General features: G+C 32.0%; 1 protein-coding gene and 1 long non-coding RNA gene across 4 annotated transcripts in view; one reads left to right on the forward strand and one right to left on the reverse strand.

Annotated features, from left to right (window-relative positions):
* The first annotated feature begins 754 nt into the window (after nucleotides 1-754).
* Nucleotides 755-4,360, forward strand: LOC123694406. Of its 3 annotated transcripts, none has more exons than XM_045639833.1 (3): nucleotides 755-2,778; nucleotides 3,059-3,181; nucleotides 4,254-4,360. In XM_045639833.1, exons 1-2 carry the CDS (start codon nucleotides 844-846, stop codon nucleotides 3,164-3,166), a joined length of 2,043 nt encoding a protein of 680 aa, XP_045495789.1. In that variant the 5' UTR covers nucleotides 755-843; the 3' UTR covers nucleotides 3,167-3,181; nucleotides 4,254-4,360. The 3 variants fall into 3 exon arrangements, with proteins under 3 accessions (XP_045495789.1, XP_045495788.1, XP_045495790.1); XM_045639832.1 differs by having other exon boundaries at nucleotides 3,059-3,156; XM_045639834.1 differs by lacking the exon at nucleotides 4,254-4,360 and having other exon boundaries at nucleotides 755-2,844; nucleotides 3,059-3,121.
* Nucleotides 4,361-17,430: 13,070 nt separating this feature from the next.
* Nucleotides 17,431-21,443, reverse strand: part of LOC123694445 — a 28,610-nt gene continuing 24,597 nt past the window's right edge. The window contains exon 4 of the long non-coding RNA XR_006751811.1: nucleotides 17,431-17,547. This is a non-coding gene — a long non-coding RNA (uncharacterized LOC123694445). The remainder of the gene's footprint in view (nucleotides 17,548-21,443) is intronic.

Consider the following 21,443-nt stretch of genomic DNA (forward strand, 5'->3'; position numbering starts at 1 on the left):
GTTTCGTTTTTGAATTAAAGTAAGAAGGCTTCTTACATTGTGTTTTTGGCAATTTTCAATACCATAAATAAATAAACAAACAATTATTCGTCTCTTATAATCCTAGACAAATCATTATAATATTATATCATGTCAAGAAAAAATAACCAACTTTATTTTTTACTTAAAGTACCAACAACGTTCGCTCTAGCTACACACCCCTTCCCGTCGCTTCCAGCATGACGTATCACCTCTGCATATTAATTCAACGTTTAATTTCTATAATAATAATGCCGGGCCCGGTTCATTGTTTTACGTCCCTACAACGATATCCGTTGAGTCGTCTATTTAAATGTAACTCTCAAACATTTTAAGGGACCGCTTCAAAAACCCACGGACTTTTTTCGAACTTTTTCAGCTATAATAGTTCCGAGAATTGACTATGTTGGGAACTTTAATGGGGAAAAATTTGAATTGATTTTTGTAAAATAATTGAAAAGGTACTAGAAAAAATCGATTAGTTTCAATTGAATATTGATATACAGCGTTAAATTCCGATGAAAACTATGTAACATTTCGTCACGATCCCTTTTTTGTGAAAATGTACGTGCAACTACTTATAGTATCTACATTAAAATATAATAAGAAACTAATTTCATTAGGGCTATTAAAACCTTTTATAAATTCAATCATACTCTTTCTTCTTTCACTTTTCTTGTTTTAAAACGATATACTGACAGAGAATAATGTCAAAATGACAAAAATTGCAAATAAATTCAAAATTGTAAAAATGTAACAAAAAATTATAAAAAATATGCAATATCGACGCACCTATTCTCGAAACGTAAACATTAAGGCACAACGATGTACAGAAACTATGTAGACAATTTTCTCAAGAAAACAAACGCAAGCTATGTTGAAAGGTACTCTGATAGCTCAGATTTTGATTATCCCGTTAATATACCACCTGTAACTGCTAAACGGGGAAATCACTTACTTTTAAATGATTATGGATGCAATACTGATCAGAGGGAGAAGTACTCAATGATTGGCAATAATTCGGGAGGTCATAATTGCCAAGTAGATAAAGGAAATATCACAAAAAGATTTCAAAAGATGATCGCTTACAAACAATCAAAACATACTATGTCGGCTGATAAAAACTGCAAACGAAACCAACAAATGACTTTTCAAGAACATAATTATTATAAGAGCAGAGGGGATCAGAGCAGCCGACACAACATTGCCAAAATGAGTTCAAAATCACTATTGCTAGATAAAGTTTTGCCGCGCTTTTCAACAATTTTTAGACGATCAAATTATCCCAAAGAAATAGAAGAAGAAGAAGAAAGAGAACCAATACTTACCGCTAAATGTGCGAATTGTGAACGGAAACGAATCAAGAAATTAAATAAAACACGTCAATGTTATGCAATTCAACCTAATTTTGCCTTTGTGGGTAACATACATGACGTACCTATTCGCTACCATCAAACTAGTAAACAAAACTCGCCATTGTCACATAATTCCATGAACAGAAACCCATCAATCAATCGATGTTGCCTTACGTCATCATCAGGATCTGAAATTATCATACCAGAAAGAGTTCAGAACGATGTACTTTATAATAATAAGAAGACGAAAAATAAGAAAATACAATACGAATATGAAACAGTTAACTGTCATGTCTTCCCAGAAGTGAAGCAAAACAAACATCTGCAGTATCCTTCAAAACATATGAAACCATATCAGATTTATGCAAATTCTTCCTGCCAAGCAAAAACTCTATCGGGACATTCTGTAGAACAAGCGAAAATACCGTCGTCATCGTCAAGTTTTTGGGATTATGTAGCGGATAAAATTAAATCGAAATCCAAAAAGCCATGTAGTTGTGAACCGCCTTCTCCACCCCATTGTACACTTGATAGTTGTGAGATTTTAAATCCAAAAGTAAGTAATGAAAATAAACTGATGTCCCCAAAACCTCGTAGTACTGGCGAAATGCCAAGCTCACCGCCGAAACTGAAAGCTCAATTAGAATGTAAATGTACCAATACAAAATCCCAAGATAAAGACGAAGCGCTTACATCTTGCCAAGAGCCACATGACGTTATTACAAAAAATTTAATCGATAAATATAAAGGTCAAATTCTCTGTATTCACAATCCCCCATGTATTTTAATCAACGGCTGTCTTAACTTACCTCCTCCAAAACCTACCGGAATGTCGAACGTGTGGCGCCTCAGCTCAAGCAAAAGATCTAGCTTTCGAGAAGAGAGCAAAAGCCAAAAATATATTGAAAATGGATGTCAATATCAGCCACCGGACGCCGTGCAAGAGTGTCTCCCAGAATTTCAAACGGAAAAAATCGTACAAAGCATTTGCAACCATGATCCACCTTGCGAAGTAGTGCGCAGATGTTATAAGCCCAAATATGAGACTAAGTATCGTGATTCCTGTGTTCATGTGCCAATGTGTAAAAAGTTGCCAGAATGCTTGATTACCGAAGGGCAAACAGATGAGCAAGAGGTGGAGTGTTCACATAGTCCCAAATGTGCAGAAGTGCATACGTGTTCGAAGAAATTCATGACGCTCACAGCCAAAGAAGACACGAGTACCCAAGTCAAGGCTAAAATGAGAATGGTGTGTCGACATGAGCCGCCTTGCTTGATGATACCGAAGTGTATAGGTCGGGTCATTTGCACGGAGTCTGTACCCTGTGACGCTATACCAGATTGTGTGCACCATCCCTGCTGCGAATATATACCGGCGTGTTGTAGAAGGGCTGCTAAAGAAATGGTTTCTGTTTCTTCTCAATATCCATACGCTCCCTGTCGTATAGTTTAGCCCGAGAGCATTTGAAAGGTTCTTTGTTTCATAGAATTATTTGTATTTGCATAAATTCCCGTATACACGTTTCGATTAATGTTTTAAAATATGTTAAAGTTAAACCATAATATTTATATATTTTAAGACAGGTGATGAACCAAAAGAAAGAATAAAATGATTGAGCACATTTCGACTTTTCTTTACATCATAATATTAAATTGTAAAGTCATAAATAATCTTTATTTTTCAGCCGTCGCTCACTTCAAACGAAGAAGGGATCTCATTGAAAGTGCCTCGCATCCCTTTGCAGCAAAAGAACCGATTGTTGAGGTTGATTCAAGCGAAACGGCAATTCTGAGCAGTTTTGTGTATGGTATGTTTATTTGTTTATATGACGAGAATATAAATAAGTTTAACCATGGAGTATTTTATAAGGTATGAGTTTAAACGTGGTAGGTTATACGTGATTCCTCAAAGAGGAAGTAACACTTGGTGTTAAGTTATTATAGAATTTGCAAATGTTAAATTAGCGAGCATTCAGCGCATTTAAATGTTCTTTAATTTTCTGTAAGTAAGTATTGCATTGTTTTAGTATAGCATTCCTTAGAACATGGGATGGTTTAATACCATCCCATGTTCGATGTCGAATTTCGAATTATGTCGAATTTTTAACTTATGTTCGAAATTTGAATAATGGATAATTGTAAAATCTCATCCAGTAAAAGCACACAATTTTAGGGCTATGAAATCTTTAAATTTTTAGAGTTGAATAGAAATAGATGTGAATATTATATTAAAAAATACAGCATGACATAAGAATTTCAAATTTAACTAATATACCTACTGTTTGTATAGTTATATTCAATAATGAGGTTATAATGAGTCAAGGTAACATTGGCAATATTTACTCTGCTTATTAGCAGTAATTTAAGTATTATAATAATCTATCTTACAATGGATATTGCATAAATTGACATGCTAATTCAAAAAGTTGTTTGTTTGTTGTTCAATAAATAGTTTTTTTTTTATATAGTGAGATATTTTTTTACAGTATTATTGGTGGAAATTATATATAATTTAACTGGCTTCTGATGTCGGTCTGGTGGGTTCGATTCCCAAAAACTCTGTTTATAAAAGTATGCAGCATGGTACATACATACGTAATTATGAGAGGGGTAATCTTATTGAACAAATTTTTCTCTTTTTCTAACGTTCGTTTCTAAACAAATATATTTTTTACACCCCTACGTGTAACTATTATAAGTAACTATTATCAAATCTGCGATGTGAATAATTGCCAAATGTAGTCCCAGTACTTACATCTAATAAATCATCATTAAAATTGTATCCCTTTTTACCAATATGTATGATTTAGTTGTTATCTATTAATTCTAAAATGAATGTTTCATATACTGATGTATGGTAATATAAAACGTTTGTTTCAGATCTCGATTTATCGCCAAGACTCCAACGGCCATGAACTGTAATTTTGTATGTGTTAATTTGTGCAGTAGCCGCTAATGGAGCAGACAATAAAGTTATACAATATCAATTAGGTGCTTTTATTTTGCGTTTAGCGCTTTTCTGGGGTTTGAAAAATTGTAGAAGAATTGATACAATTAGGTATTACGTGTGTAATTGATATTTTGCGGGATTAGAAAGATAGCTTTATATTTTAAAATTATTTTTATACGATCTATGACGATTTGAAAATTTCTATGATAGATTCCCTCATGGGTGGCCTAGTGGTCAACACGTCGTCGTCGCCATATCGACATAATAAGACGAAGCACGCGGGTTCGAATCCCGTCTTAAAATTATCTATTTTTTTTTCAAATATTATTTTCTGTATTTTCTGTTTGTGTGCAATAAAGCTTATAAATAAATAAATAAATAGTATTTTGTTATGAAATCCTGACTTGTTCGTACTACTGGGGGTAGAGAAGTTTTTCGGAGTATGGCTTGTATGAGTACCTACATTTGAGCTGTATGTACAGCAAAGTCCCAGGACAAAGCTGATTTTGTTTAAGTTTTGACGTCTTTTTATTTATGGTTTCTATCTTAATTGATCTCATATTGTCACGGATAATCAAGAAGAAAACATGTTATAAATTTGTATCCCTTTGTTGAGTTTTACAACGCCATATTTTTTATCAGTTTCACAGCTCCTACAATAAACGAATAAACCGATTTGAGGTCAGTTTTTTATTTTATAGAAAACCTAGTTTTATTAACAAAGTTTTGTATACTTAAAATGTTATTAGTTAAAGCTATATACTACATATGCTACAGAAGGTTTCAATTATTAGAACTATAAACCGATTCTGCAGATGTCAATGACGCAATTTCACAAAGAAGTGTTCATATTATGACCTAAGATTTCGATAATCTTAATATATATAAATCTCGTGTCACAATGTTTGTCCTCAATGGACTCCTAAACCACTTAACCGATTATAATAAAATTCGCACACCATGTGCAGTTCGATCCAACTTGAGAGATAGGATAGGTTTTATCCCGGAATTCCCTCGGGAACGGGAACTATGCGGGTTTTTCTTTGAAAACGCGGGCGAAGCCGCTGGCGGAAAGCTAGTATGGCTATAAAGAAATATACATTCTCAGCCTTTTTCCAGCCATAATAATATCGAACAGTACCTAAACTTTCCAATACAAATTTAAAGATAGATTTAATGTTTATTTAATAGGTTTATTAAGTTTGACTGTGCTTGGCAGAAGAGTAAGTAATACCTACTTATAAGTTAATTATAAAATTACCTTAAAACTATATTCAAAACCTCAATAACACACGAGTTCTTTAAAAATAAATAAAAATAGTTGAATTATTACTCATCGATTACACAAAATTACAGCTCAAATTGTGTTTCGTTTGAGGAATTATTTATATTGATGTCTATTGAATGCAAATGTGGATTTTATTTGGCATTCTCTCACGGCCTGGAGTTTGACGCCATACATACAAATGTGGTCTACCGTGTTATGTAATTTTTAAATGACTTTCTACAAAGTTGATAAAAGTGTTATGTAGTTCCTACCGAAGAATGTTTTTGCTTTGCTAATGTTATTTTTTCATGATTTTACATGTTTGTGTCTTGGCTGAACAATCTTTGCGCACTTCAATCTATTGTGTCTTAATAGAAGCTGAATAGTAATTTAATCCCTATTATTAATATTATAAATGTGAAAGTAACTTTGTCTGTCTGTCTGTTACACAATCACGCCTAAACTACTGAACCGATTTTCATGAAATTTGGTATGGAGATATTTTGATATCCGGAAATGACGCAATCCCGGAAGTCCCACGGGATCGGAAACTATGCGGGTTTTTCTTTGACTTCGTGGGTGAAGCCGCGGGCGGAAACGTAAGTAATAAATGGTCATTTTGGTCGGTAGCGCAATGTAGAGTCACTCATTATTGTCTTGAGAAAATGATTTAAATTTATTAGAAGTAAAATCTAACACACATTGTCGACAGAACTGCTTCCCATTTTTAATTTTAATTAATAGGCGTTTAGTTTTTAAGTCGTTTATACAGGAGGTTTATAGCGTTAAATTAAATCTCGATCACTCTTTATATAATATATTTTAGCTAATGTAATAATGTTAAGATAAACACAATTTCACTTATGTACCTTAATTTTAAAATTTATAAATGAATACCTATAACAACATATTTAAATCCGAGAAATGCATCTAGAGAAACATGCTCAAATCTTTTCACAATATAATTTGTGTTAGGAAGAAATCAAGCGCAAAGCCATTTCAATGAGGGTTGATTCAGTCTTTGAATAAAGAGGCTCTAGTTGCATAGAAAGTAATACAAAGCTTTTAGGTGCCTATTCTTTAGTAACTGTAACTGTACAATTTTTCTTTGATTTTTCAATGAAAGTCCACGAAATTTTAGAAATTGTAGAAATTTTGAAGAATCATTGTGTGTTTCTAATGATATACCTACTCTGTTTGAGTATCTAATATTATTAATGTAAATCTCTGAAAGTTTTATTGGATTCAAGAAAGTGGACCAGTTTTGGTGTTAGTATATTACCCATATAGATTAAATTTTAAATAAAGAATTTAGATAAGGTTTTAAAGGTCCAAATATAGAAAAATATATTCCAATACCGCCATTCGATCGTCGATTTTATTGCATCCAAAACACACATAGATAATCTATATTGTGCATATAAAAAACACCAGTTTTATTGGCAGGCCTACGAAATATCTGACTGAGAAACCGAAACTGGTTGAGTTCAACGTTCTTTACTCATTAGTTTTTGATCATCATCTCTTCAGGGTACAAGGTAACAACCACCCGGTGTAGCACGAACAAAACATAACTTTAAACCATTGGTATAGAGTCGAAATTGCATCACACGGAGTGAGATAACATTTTTTTCGGGCCAACTGGTTTTAAAAGACGTTTGAAATGATAAAATTCCTCCGCTGGGCACCCATAGATTAGGAAATTCTAAGCTATAAGTTTGAAATGTTTATAGGAACCGCTCCGGGCAGCTTTTTATGGCTGTTAAGTGGCGATAATTTTAGTTTGAATGTTAAATAGGAATGTGGGATGTAGCGTGGATGAGTATCTAATGATTAGAGGTGTTTAGCCCAGGGATTACTGTGTGTTACATCTATTATTGGAGATTCAAGCCTGCGATGTACATGGCGTATGAAACGAAAATTCTCAGATACTTTTGAACTTTGAGACCTTTAAAATATTTTCCTCGAACAAGATCACGAAATACGACAGGATGTTTTAAAAGACCACTGCAAGTCTGCAAGTAGTATAATTTTAGGAAGAGTATCTATTATACTTTCGCAGGTAAGATAGTTTTTACTAATTTATTCAGTTGCAATCGTCGTAAATTTGTTTTTAGATTTTGAGGATAACACCACAGATTGTGAAAGAAGCCCCGAAAGTTTCTATCGAAAAATTTCATGTGCTTTAAAGTCAACATACCTACCAGATACCTACTGAACTCGTTGGTTGGTGTTTCTATAAATTGGTGCAAACTTCGTGTGATATTTAAACAATTTTTTCTGTCTCATTTTTTTCACATCCATTATCATTTATCAATGATGCGTAAGTGCCCTGTTAAACCGATATATTTTATGAGACCACCGTGAATCGGGTTTAGAGGTACAATCAAGGGCAAACTACCTACTTAATCAAAGATAAAATCGATATATCTATAGAATCTAGATTATTATGATTGAGTTTTATAACGTAAGTACTGTTATTTGTGTGCTTGCATATCTATACTAATATTATAAAGATGAATGTTTGAACGCGCTTATCTCAGAAACAGGTCTAATTTGAAAATTAGTTCGGTGTGATAGCCCCTTTACCGAGGAAGACTATAGACTATATTATATCATCACGCTAAGACCAACAAGAGCGGAGCAATGCGGGTAACACCGCAGAGCACAGCTAGTGATCGAATACTTGAAAATTTATTTTATCAAGTAGGTATCAAAATAAACAGGCGTATAGTAATTATTATAATTAAGACCATCAGCAGATATGACAAAAATGTCATTAAATAATTAAATATACAGTAATTTATACCAGATTAAGGTCTTCCAATTAACTTTAATGATTATTTAATGAATCATTAGTTTAAATGAAATGATGACCGTAAAATTCTACTGCGCATATTTGACTAATTTCTAGAAATAATCCGTTAATCTACATTGATTTTTATTCTGTATTTTTAAATGACCACTAAAATTCCACTTAAAAACAATCATAAGATATTTAATCAATTTACGACTGCTTTCTTTCAGCAAGCTCAAGCTAAAACGCCACCTAGGGGGCCTTATAATATTACCATTAATGCCATATACATAAGAATTGTAAACTTGTCCCATTAAAATAAATCATAAGTGTCATAAATACAACTTTCTAAACAGAGCGTTGAACCTTGTATCCATCTCTATGTTAATGGCGCCTACACAAACCGCTACGAATAAATGCTAACGATTGTATATATGTTGCCGTCATATGGTTGAATCTGCTATTTGACTGAATGACTAGCGAATGACAAAATTCAATGGAATAACTAGGCCGAACGTTGATTTAACAAGCGTCACTCAATGTCCAACTGGGTAGCGGATTGTATCATAAGCCTTTTGAACAGAGCGGATTTAACGCCCGGCATAATGTTGAATGACTAGCGCGTTCATTGAATAACAGAATTTAGTATTTACTTTTTCCAAATGCCCACAAGAAGACTATTTCTGTACTGTTAAAAAAAGAACACGAACTTAACCCATCCCCTTATCCAAACCAACGGAATATATGCTAAATGACGTTGAACGTTACATTCAACAACTTGACGAGTCGCCCTTTAGTCATTCAATTAATTGTCGTCATTCAATGAGGGCGCTAGTCATTCAATGAAATAGCAAATTCAACCAGATGACTGCGACACATACTCTATCAGAGTGAGACGTCAAATTCTGTTTATGAATTAAAGATGGCGGCTATAAGAATGTATAAGACTGTGACTGAAATTATTTAAGGTGTTCGTCCGATGGTTAGCATATAAATTAGATGTCCTAGCCGTGGCAGAAGGCTTTATGGTGTTAGATGAAGCTGAATTATGTATGAATATTTTCAACTATTTATTAGCGTTCCTATGCGTAGGAGAATAAGGAACATTTACAAAGGGGCAAATTGTATTAATAGATACGTATTTTATAAAGAATAGAAAAATAATATTAAAATAATTAATAGATACGTCTGATTTTACATTCACTGGATCATCACTACATAGTAGGTATAAAACAAAGTCGCTTTCCCTGTCCCTATGTCCCTTTGTATGCTTAAATCTTGAAAACTACGCAACGGATTTTAATGCGGTTTTTTTTTAATAGATAGAGTGATTCAAGAGAAAGGTTTGAGTATATAATTTATTAGGTTTTAGACAAAGCGGGCGAAGCCGCGGGTAAGCTGGTTGAACATAAACTACAATTTGACTTATGTATCAAACTTTGCTTTTTGTTTAATCTATCTTATTACCATACCATTGATTTACATATAACCAGAAATTTCTTATCTTTCAGACATTTAGGATAATACCTAGATATATCTACGTCCTTAATTTTTTATTAACCGTTCTGTCATTTTATCAATACCTCTTCTTTTCCCTTCCCAGGTATTCCTGGAAAGCTTTTCTATTCTCTTTTTTAACAACTTTTATTAGCTTCACCTGTAGATATGTAACCGACTCCTTTTGAAACGATTTTTTGAATGATAGATCTATCTATATCAAATAATATGGGTATTTGCGAGAGGGTGATATTTGTATAAGATAGATGATGAATATTTATATTTTTAAGTGGTTTACTAAGATAAAATAACTCCTAACAGGAAAAATGCTAAAAATATATTATATACTAATTACTAATGTAATTGGGATACTTCATCTCTAAAATATATCAAGTATTCACATTTTATTTTCAAATATTAAAACAAAAGAATATTATTATATTTTTTGTTAGACTATTCTCATATCAATATTTAAATTAATTTTCAGTATACAAAATAGCTTATACTATTAAAAACGGAATCAAAAAAGCTAATGAACCCACATCCTTTATTGTCGATTTATACGTAATTTCGATAATGTCGGTTTCTAAGAAGTGAGTCGATCACTGCACGCTATTTTGTATCAAGCAATGCAGAATGTAATTCAGAGGATATCGTGGTCAGGATATAAGATATCCTTTACGACATATCCTTTTTGATTCAAGAATACATTTGGTACAAAATGAAAAAAAGAATAAAAACCGGCCAAGTGCGAGTCGGATTCGTGTACGAAGGTACTATGGGGACGCGTAATATTTATATTTGTTAGTATTTGTTGTTATAGCGGCAACGGAAATACACCATTTGTGAAAATTTCAGCTTTGTAGCTATCATGGTTTATGAGATACAGCCTGGAGAGAGACAGATAGACAACGAAGTTTCAGTAATAGGGTCCCGTTTTACCCTTTGGGTACGGAACCCTAAAAATCAGGCATTTGTGCAGCTATTTTTAATAGGGCAAATCATTTTGATTTGTTGTTAAATTTTTTGTATGTTATAATGGTTATAATATCTTATTACTTACTTTTCTTTGCTCTTCATTTATCAATGAATATAGATAAAAATTCAATTCGTATAAAAATATAATCGCCTTATACATATATAAGTTTTCTTAGGTCCGTTTTACTTACTAGAGTGGTGCAGTATCCCAAAGTGAGGCCTCCTACAATAAGAGCTTCGATTAATTGACTCTATCCAGCGCTATCTCTTCCCAATAATTCACTTTTAAACATTCAAAAATATAGGGAACATTTCTTATCCAAATAGTTTTAATATTATAAACATTAAAAAAGTAGAAAATCTCATATAAGAAGGTTTAAGGATAATTAAGGATGTCATTTTACCTTTGACATACATGATACAAGTTTGGTACAAGTAGTACATATTACAATTAATTAAATACGCAAACCATTAATACTAAAGTAACTGATCCGATTTTAGTGAGATTTTTATAATGAAACTAGCCCGACGCCATCATCGAGAACGACGGATCCATATCGATCAAAATCTGTGCTATAGTTTTTGATTTTATCGCAAACAAACAGACGCAACAGAGGGCAATGTTTTATAAAGGCTTTTTGACGAAATGTTCCAAAAATTAATAAAAAAAAAAAAAAAAATTAATAAATTGAAAAGTTTAATTTCAGTAGTACCTAAACACATGCTCTCTTGTTTTCTTATTTTTAATTTACTTAACTGCTACACTACTACTATACTACTATATACTATACACTATACTATACACTATACTATATACTATATATATACTATATACTATACTGCACTTTTATATTGCAAAAACACTAGGTACCTACACGTATAAAGGTCGCGGGAGAATTCTAACCAATACCCGCGGCCCCATCATTAAAGCGGCTCGACGGAACACAGTGGGGTTTTAGTCGGTAAGAATCCGACATAACCCACGGCTCCTTCCCCGGGGGCCGTGGGTATCTTTGGAAGATTTCCCCACTATAAAAAATAAGGTACTTACGTATAAACTAAACCTTGATTGGCTGTGCTGATTATTGTCCTCTTGTACAAATGACACGCATAAAACTTCACTATCAATTTTAATATCTACAGGCTTATTTGGACGAAAAAAATTAATCCTATAAAATTACAAGTCATACTCCCACGTTGAAATGAGAAAAATAAGCATATCGGTTTAGATTTCATCATTTATTTTAATTGTATGAATAATTATTTTATTGACTAGTTATTTATAATTCTTCATAGAGTTATAAATCTTTATAAACTAAAAATTTTGTTTCTCTAATAACTAGTTGAATATTCAAAAATCTCAGGAACTACTGATTCGTATTGAAAAATTATTTTAGTCTATAGGTAATTAGTAACTTCAATCCTTTCTACTAATATTATTAATGCGAAAGTTTGTGAGGATGGATGTGTATGTGTATGTTTGTTTCTCTTTCACGCAAATACTACTGAATCGATTACAATGAAATTTAGCACACATATAGAGGGTAACTTGGATTAAAACATACCTAGGATACGTTTTAAACCGGAAACTCCACGGGAACGGGAACTATGCGGGATTTTCTTTGAAAACGCGGGCGAAGCCGCGGGCGGAAAGCTAGTATACTATAATGCTATAGGTAATATTCTAACATTAGGAGCGATGAAGCTATGAAAAGTGTTGCAAAAAACAATATTCCTTTTAAGTGCAGACGAAGTCGGAAAGGACACCTAGTTCAAAGTTTGGTACATATATAGAAGGTCAGGTACATTTCTTAATTAAGTATGTACCTATCAATTTTTCCTGAATTTAGTGTTCTATTTCTTGGAATATGGATATAATATAATTAGTGATGCAACGAATACGAATACGAATATTCGTATTCGCCGAATAGTAGACATTTACCGAATATTCGTATTCGGCGAATATACGAATTTTTAAAAACGAATATTTTTGTACGCAACTCTATTTACTACAAATTTAAAAATCGCGCAAAAAAAATATGACGTGTGCAGAGATTGCTGATCTACTGGCCTTTTGGCGAGAAGATGTCCATTTTCCAAGTCAGAAAAAACTCGCCCAAAAATATTTTTCACTGAAGCCATGTACAGTCGCTTCGGAAAGACTTTTTTCACGGCTGGAAACATCCAGACTGAAAAAAAATCGCCTAAAGCCAGAAAATTACGAATTTTATGTTTTTTAAATAAAAATTTGCCTATTGTAAATTTTATTATTAGAAGAGTAAACATTCATTAAATAAATAAGTCTTTTATTACCAAGGCGAGATATTCGTATTCGTATTCGCCGAATAGTAGGTTTGATATTCGTATTCGTAAAAGTAGTATTCGTTGCATCACTAAATATAATACAATGATAAAAATTCACTATTACAGATCAGTTAACTTTGGCAGATAAACAGAATGGAAAATTACCTTACCCTCGAACATTATCAAGAATCAAACGTAAAAACAAGTTAACGATATAAGGTAGGTGGACAACAAAGGAAAATCCGTTTAATTGGCCACAATAAAAACAGCTACGTTTGATAGAGCATACGTGGCAGCATTCAGGTAATCTATTCTATACATATAATAAATCTGTAGAAGGGTCAATTCTGTACATTGAAAATATTGAAAAAAATAAATACCAGGGCGTAAAATACGATACTTTTTATTTTGGAAAAATACGTAGAAAAAAATTAATCTTAATTTTTCAGTCTTATCCATAGACGTTGTTCTGTAAAACCGCGAACACACGTTGCGTATTATTATAGGCCTAGCCGTATTTGGGTCCAATAGATATTTATAAGATGTCAGAGTTACTCAAAATGGAGAAATAAACCATCCACGCGAAGACCAACATCCGCGCGGACGGAGTCGCGGAAGCTAGTAAATAATATACCATAAGTGGGAAAGGGAGTTAGAAGAGACGCTAGAATTATACAGGGTGTCCCACTGTTGGTATACGAAGCGCGAAGGGACTTGTAGATTTGCATATGCTGAGTACCTACGTAAAAAAACTTATAAAATTCCAGACGCATTTTTTTTCATTAGATGAATTCTTAAAACTGTATCAGTACACTCTAACAAGCAACCCGCCCAGCTTTGCCACCAGCACGTGGCTTATGTTTTCAAAGACAAAATGCCCACATTAGAGAAGCGGTATACCTATGCCGGCTGCGCGAAGCTAGAGAAGAAAACATGGATTTTCAGGAAAAATTTGGCAAAACATTTTTGACTTAATTTTGTTGTTTAAATATTTTATACGTGATCAGTGTATGCAAAACTACAAGTCCCTTCGCGCTTAGTATACCAATAGTGGGACACTCTGTATAGCGCCATCCCTTTCTCACTCTGGAATAAATACTGCTTTAAAACGTGGTACGGGGGTCCATAACACGTGAGGATATAAAATTATGTTTTGTGGCCATTGCGAATTTCTAGTTCTATGCGAAATGATATCGAATTCTCAAGCGAACATTTTATGATGTTGTGTTGGTAGGCTTTAGAAATAAGTTGACTTTAGTTTATGGTGAAAATATGAACTGGAATTCATTAAATTATTATATTTCTTATGTTTGTGTTTCTGAGTCAAATAGGCTTTATTTTTTAATAATTTATTAAATGGTTACAACATAGATATTTGTTTTATTTCGGACCTCTCTGAAGGGCATAGTAATATTATAATGTAAGGTTTCTTATTAGAATAGATAGGTACAACTTAATTAAGAAAACAAACTAATTATATTTTTAATGTAACTAGGTACTTCTGTTTTATACAATTTTTGGGTCTGACATCAATTAATTTCATCTAAATCAGTGCTGTGCTTTAGCAGAAAAATCATAACACAGACGGATATATTTTCGCAACCATCATATTGATGTGGATAATCGCAGAAATTCCTTTATTACATGACATTTCCTATTAATTTTAATTCCTCTCAAACGTAACAAAAAAGCAAAGCAAACAATAACTCCGACATTTAAACGTTCATATATATAATTAACGGTATATAAATAATATAATATTAAAATTAAGTTTTACCAGCTTATCTTGTAACTATAAACATAGAAAAAGTAAAAATTAATGCAGCTACCTAGTTAATTATATTTTTATTTTTTAATAATAGTAACAACTGATGACTTCTTGGGTAGTATAAAATCATAAGCATATTCTTAATCAAATATTAGGTAGGTACCTATGTAACACTAGCTGTGCCTACCGGTTTCACCTGCGAGCTGCGGACGAACACGAAAAATGAAGTGCAGGTAGGTATGTATAGCTCATGTGTTATTCTGATGTATAAACCTGTAAAGTTTCATCCTAATTGGTCCAGTAGATTTACTTGAAACAAACATCCATATCTATACATTACCTACTTACAAACTTTCGAGTTTATTAATAATATTAAACTATTATTTATGAATGCTATAAATACAGAAAACAATGCGTGAAAGGAACTTGTACAATTAGTACTAAAAGCAAAGCCATAAGTGGTAATATTAGTAAGTATACCAATATAATGTAGGTACTAGGTATACAACATTTTAAAATTATGAATTTTATCGATAATAATATATATCCTAAATATTTTAATTTAATATTTAAATTATTGATTTGAATAAAATAAAACGACATGAACATATTGTATTAAAATTTTATTAAGTAATATACACAACAATCATATACATCAGCGCCATCTAGTTTTAATTACGCAAAACTATGGAAACGAATGCACAATATTTTTTGAACGTATACACAATAAAACCAATGTGCTAATTCCAGTTTTATTTTCTACAATATCTTATACACAACTAGCTTACCGCCCGCTTTGTCTAAAACCTAATAAATTATCTATTAACTATCTATTAAAAAAACCGCATCAAAATCCGTTGCGTATTTTTAGATTTAAGCATACAATGGGACATAGGAACAAAGAAAGCGACTTTTTATACTATGCAGTGATTTCACTTATTATCTATTTCAACTTGAAAATAACAAATAAAGAAACTCTCACAGTTACAAATTAGCAATTTGTCAATTAATATCAATATCTTACAACTCTACTAATAAATTATACATATTCCTTTATAGTTATTTTTATTCACACGTGTAACAAAGACATCGTAAATACTAAAGACCATCTTAGTATATTATACAGAAGCAAAATACTTTGTGCAAAACTGCATATTCTTTATCGCCTTAGCATAATTAAATTTAAAATAACTACGTCAGCATACTTATGCCTTCAATGCTATTTTCATATATATGTATATGTAGTAACAAAAAATTATAAATAAAACTCCAGTTCAATATTACAATGCTTTATTAAATAATATTTATGAGTACATATTGCTACTTATTATTAAACAGTTTATAAAAAAATCGCGATTGGTTTTGCCTCATTCTTGATAAATGAAATATGTAAATATATTCTTACAACAATTCGATTATTACAATGCTATATTATTTTCCATAGGTTATCACTTATCAATTAAATTTGTCTTCGACTGGCTGAACCGATTTTGAAGTTTTTATTTTTTATTTTAAAGCTTCTGGTGAGTTGAATTTATATTTTGCCTAGTTATGAGAATTTAAATGTGACTTATTTTTTGTAAAAAAATAATTATCGTTCACTCTTTTTTAAAATAGTGTCCACTTCTTCATAAATCATTATATTTACATCCGAGATATTAAAATTAATAAAATGACTGACATACTCTATCTATACTTCTATACTAATATTATAAAGAGGAAAGGTTTGTATGTATGTATGTATGTTTTTCACGCATAAACTTCTGAACCGATTATAATGAAATTTAGCTCACATATAGAGGGTAACTTGGATTAACACATAGGATAGGTTTTATCCCGGAAATCCCACGGGAACGGGAACTATGCGGGTTTTCCTTTGAAAACGCCAACGAAACGAAAACCTAGTCTATGAGAGTCGGGCAAAGAGTAACTAGGTACTTCTACTTAATATAGTTAGTTTCAAAAATTAAATAAGGCATAAACTACAAACATAAATGATAAAAGTACACAATAATATTTGATATTTCTTTTTTCATGTAGATTACATTAATCAACTCCAGAATATAATTATTTAAAAATTACAATTTAGAAAATAATGAAAATCACACACACATTTCCAAAAAATACCATTTCATAAATATCTATGTTACATAATCAATTTGAATTTAAATATTTAATTACGTCTGAATTTTAATCATATCTTAGGCATTATCCACATTGACATACGAAAGAAAATATTTGATTCACAAATACACTTTGCCATACAAATAAAAACATCATCCGACTTAGAAATGACTTATACAAACACTATTTACGTATCAATCATTTGAACATATTTTCTAATTCAAATAATTCTTCTTTTCGAACATGTTTTGTCGTAATTCTTCTCTTCTATTATTCTTTTTAATTGAAGAAGATTGGCAAACCCAAGAGCACGGTATGAAGTTCCTACAATTCGATCACACGTAGGAACTCTATACCTCGCTAGTGGTTATCACCAGGTTTTTCTCTCTTCTGCAAATCTTCTGTCTTCTGTTCTTCGGCTAACTGGATACATACTTCAATATTCTTCTTGACTTTCAAGTTTGGAAAAATTAACTTTATATTTAATACCTGTAAAGCAATGGAATATTAGACCTAGATGTATAAAAATATTAGGTAGGTACCTACACACAATGAAATTTCAATACATATTGGAATGTGACTCGGTAACTCAGTGAAATAACATTACAATCGGTGCGCACAGCTGGCTACAAAAATTCCCCCAGATTCGTCTAAGAAACATCAAACATAAAATTATCATTTGAATAAAGCGCGGGCACCCCTTTTAATTAATTTTCATGCGTCCAATTAGCATAACCCTTAAAAGTATGCAAATTTTTCTAAACGGCCCGTGAGAAGCTACCGGATATATTAGCATAAGAAATTCGTATATCTAAGAAACTTTTGTTGCCATAACCGAAATGCTACCCGGTCTTGACAGATTATGTTAATTTCATTTTATTTATAGCCATGGAAATGTTCGCCGATTCCCGGTTCCCATCGCGTAGATAATTTAAAACGCACCCGAGAAAAGTATTATTATAAAACCATAAAATGTAATTAAAACTATAGCTACATATTTCTTTCGCTTATAGGGAGTTAGCAGCAATAAAAATTACACCTGCTTAAAAATTCAACGTAAAAACACGCGTGTGGTTGTTAAAAAAATGATCCTTCCGTGTATTTAGCGGGAAAGCAGCGGTTCGCGCCATTAATTTACAACAGATAAAAAAAATATGCAGACACCACACGATGCGAGGTGCAATAACAGTATTGCCAGTGTTAAAAGCTTGACCCTTTTAGGCCTAAGGCACACACATGTTCTTTAAAGTTCAATTTTAATGAGCCATAACATGACAACTGACATGTCTGCACCCCGCTTATAATTAGTAGAACGACGAGCGACCAGCTTATCTTGATCTATGACGTTTCATTACAATTTCTTCGGGAAAATTAACTTTTGTACGATCGAGAAGGGGAGTTACGTGGATCATGTTTTACTGGTGACAGTATTATTATAAGATTGTATCTATTGATACGTTAGTGCTTTTAATAATTGGCTCGTTTTTAAACACATGTCAAATGGACAACTTTTATGATGTAATTTAAGAATATAATAACGTGTTTTTTTATGAATGATATAACATTTGATGGGCCTATTTAAATTTGAAATACATTTTATCGCCCACGATATATTTATTTTTATGCGAATAGTATTATATAAGACAGCTTAAAAGGTCAAGAGATTACAATTTATTTTAAATTTTATTTTTTGTTTGAAATGTAAAAAACTTTTTGTCTAAAACCATACGTCGCAACAGAACATTAGCAAATACAATATATTATAATGTTGAACTATATAACTGTTCAAACGCTCGACAAAACAACACGTTTGCAAAACATTTTATAGATAAAACTATTTGTAGAACCGCCTTACCATTTTCATATAAAAAGGAATTATTTCACATACACTGCACTAAAATTACATAAGACATTATATAAAAACTTCACTGACATTACCAAAAGGCACGGAACACAAAAATCACTGCGTTATTGATATTTATAAGTCATATCTTATATTTTGTAACACGATAATTTCTTATCTGATAACTTGTAGAAAGAAGTAGGTACATTTTATTGCATGTTTACTAGTATTGAGAGATTACTTTTATAATAGAGGTCATTTATCGGAAAAAATAATTGTTTTTTTAGTTTGTATTTCGTAACTTCAAAAACTGTTACATTAATTTTGATTTGACACTTTTGTAACTAAAAAATACGTCACTTTGCAATTTAAAATTGTATGCCACTGAAAATTGCGGAGAACACAGTATAATTGTTATAATTATATTTGTATTTTTGTCACTACAATGCCATGTACATAATACGAGCTTGCCAACACGCATGTAAAGATTTCACAGTACCCCCTACACAATATCATATCTCGAAAATCTGATTTATCTCGCAAGAACCCTTGCTAACGCTTCTAGGACTCATCATAAAGGTGTGTACAGACAGCCGTTTTATAAATCCGCCTCATTTTAGGGATTTACAGTTGAAATTAGTTCGCAAATCTCCGGCTTACGCGCCCTCGGTGTGGATGCAGATGAAGGGATGTAGATAAATAACCTTAAGGTCTGGCTACATTGTTTTTTACGCTGATTTGCTTTGTTCCAACGCGTTTCGAAAATTATGAAAATTGTTTGTTTTTTGGGAATTTGTTACTTTAATTTTGGCATGGTGATTCTGAACTTCATATTCTCATGTGGCCATACTGTAAATTGCCATAATAATATGATAAAGGCTGATTGGTGTAAAATAACCTGATTTATAAGTAGCAGATAAAACGCATTATTAGGTAGCTACACTCAATAAAATAAAATTAAATTCTCTCTCACAAATGCATCAAGATACAGCTACTATTGTATTACAAAGTATTTCGTTTATTAACATTATTCCAGTCGGTGTTAGAAATTAGAGAATGCATAAAGAATCGTGAAAGTAGCTAAAGCACAAATCTAATTTTGTAAACCTAATCGGCTAAATATGTATGAGGTACCACGCAACGAACGGCAGGCGAGTGTGACTGTGCGAAACTTGCTTTATGCAAACACGAAAAACTATTTTTAATCAAGTGTCATATGGATAAAGGACTTAAGTAAGTAGGGTACGTAGGTACAACAATAGTATAATTTTACAAAAAATTTGAAACTAACTAGAAATTTGATATGTACTATCTAATTTTGAATGTAATTTATATAAATGCCATTTACTTTACATTTTACTTTGATGAAGTAATAAACCAGGTCTATAACAGGCGTTTGAAGTAAACGTGGTAAAAGTGGTCGCTTGTGTTTCAGCAATTTTACTTTATAAATACGACTGACATAACGCCTAATAAATACTCATTCTTTGCCCGATTGTTCGCCATTTTATACCGAACGTAAATAGAACTTCACCAACAAAATAAATTATCTATAAAAAACTATATCTAAATAATTCAATTAGAAAACCGAAGCAAAAGAAGCGAAAAATGAAGAAATCTACAATTTATGAGTCAGAGCTCAACGTAAATTGGTCGTAAGTGCTCCGTGCAGAGTAGCTGGTAATAGAGACGTCAGCTAATAAAAACTTTAAATATATTGTTTTTCGTTACGAACCATTGCATTAACGCCAAAGCACAGAATATAATATAATACTATGCCAAAGCAAACGTGCGACTGACATTTATTGAAGCGGCATTTCCCGCCATATTCAAATTTTTATGGGCACAATTAAAGATATCAAAATGAATACGGGCATGAGGGCTTTTATGTGTTGGCTTTATTTTATCGCCTGTTAACATTTGACAGATGCACTAGGCGGGAAAATAGACGAATAAAATTGTTGCGAAATTATACCTAGAATAGTAAATGCTAAGTAATAAAAAGAATGTGTGAATCGTTTTATGTATCCTTCAGCAGGTATACCTACCTATAATAATAAGAAACTAATTTTACTTTTATGAAGATGAATTGAAATTCGTGATTTTCCGTAATATTTATAATTTTAATGTTCACTATTGAATCATGAATCCATTATTTACTACATAAATATATGATACACCGAATTTTTCAAATAAAAAATAAAATATCATTGTCTAGTTATAAGCCAAGCTAAAGCATATTTACTTGTAAAGTTGCAACATTCGCACTTCGCAGGTCTTTTCCTTTGAATTATGATTTCTGATGCATCCGTAAACATTTTGGGTCTTAAATGACCGTTTTGTAAGCCGTATGTTATTTTTATGACCGCTAATAAAACCGTCAAAACGCCTCCACTGTTTAGTTACGAACCGTGAAGTGGTTTTTTAACTTTGAAAACACTGTTTAAGCTTTAAACGCTTCCTGTTATGAATTTTAGTATTTTTTGTTCGATAGGAAACTTTTATTTATAGATATTAAAACGTAATACGTTCTAATATCTTC

Source organism: Colias croceus, chromosome 9 (assembly GCF_905220415.1).
Source record: "Colias croceus chromosome 9, ilColCroc2.1".
Lineage (NCBI taxonomy): Eukaryota > Metazoa > Arthropoda > Insecta > Lepidoptera > Pieridae > Colias > Colias croceus.

Bases quoted from the DNA above. Each gene is read 5' to 3' on its own strand.
- LOC123694406 (XM_045639832.1), top strand. From the start codon at position 844: ATGTACAGAAACTATGTAGACAATTTTCTCAAGAAAACAAACGCAAGC. The intron at 2,779-3,058 runs GTTTCTGTTTCT...TTTATTTTTCAG, and splicing joins GAAGGGCTGCTAAAGAAATG to CCGTCGCTCACTTCAAACGA. The intron at 3,157-4,253 runs GCAATTCTGAGC...CGTTTGTTTCAG, and splicing joins AGGTTGATTCAAGCGAAACG to ATCTCGATTTATCGCCAAGA.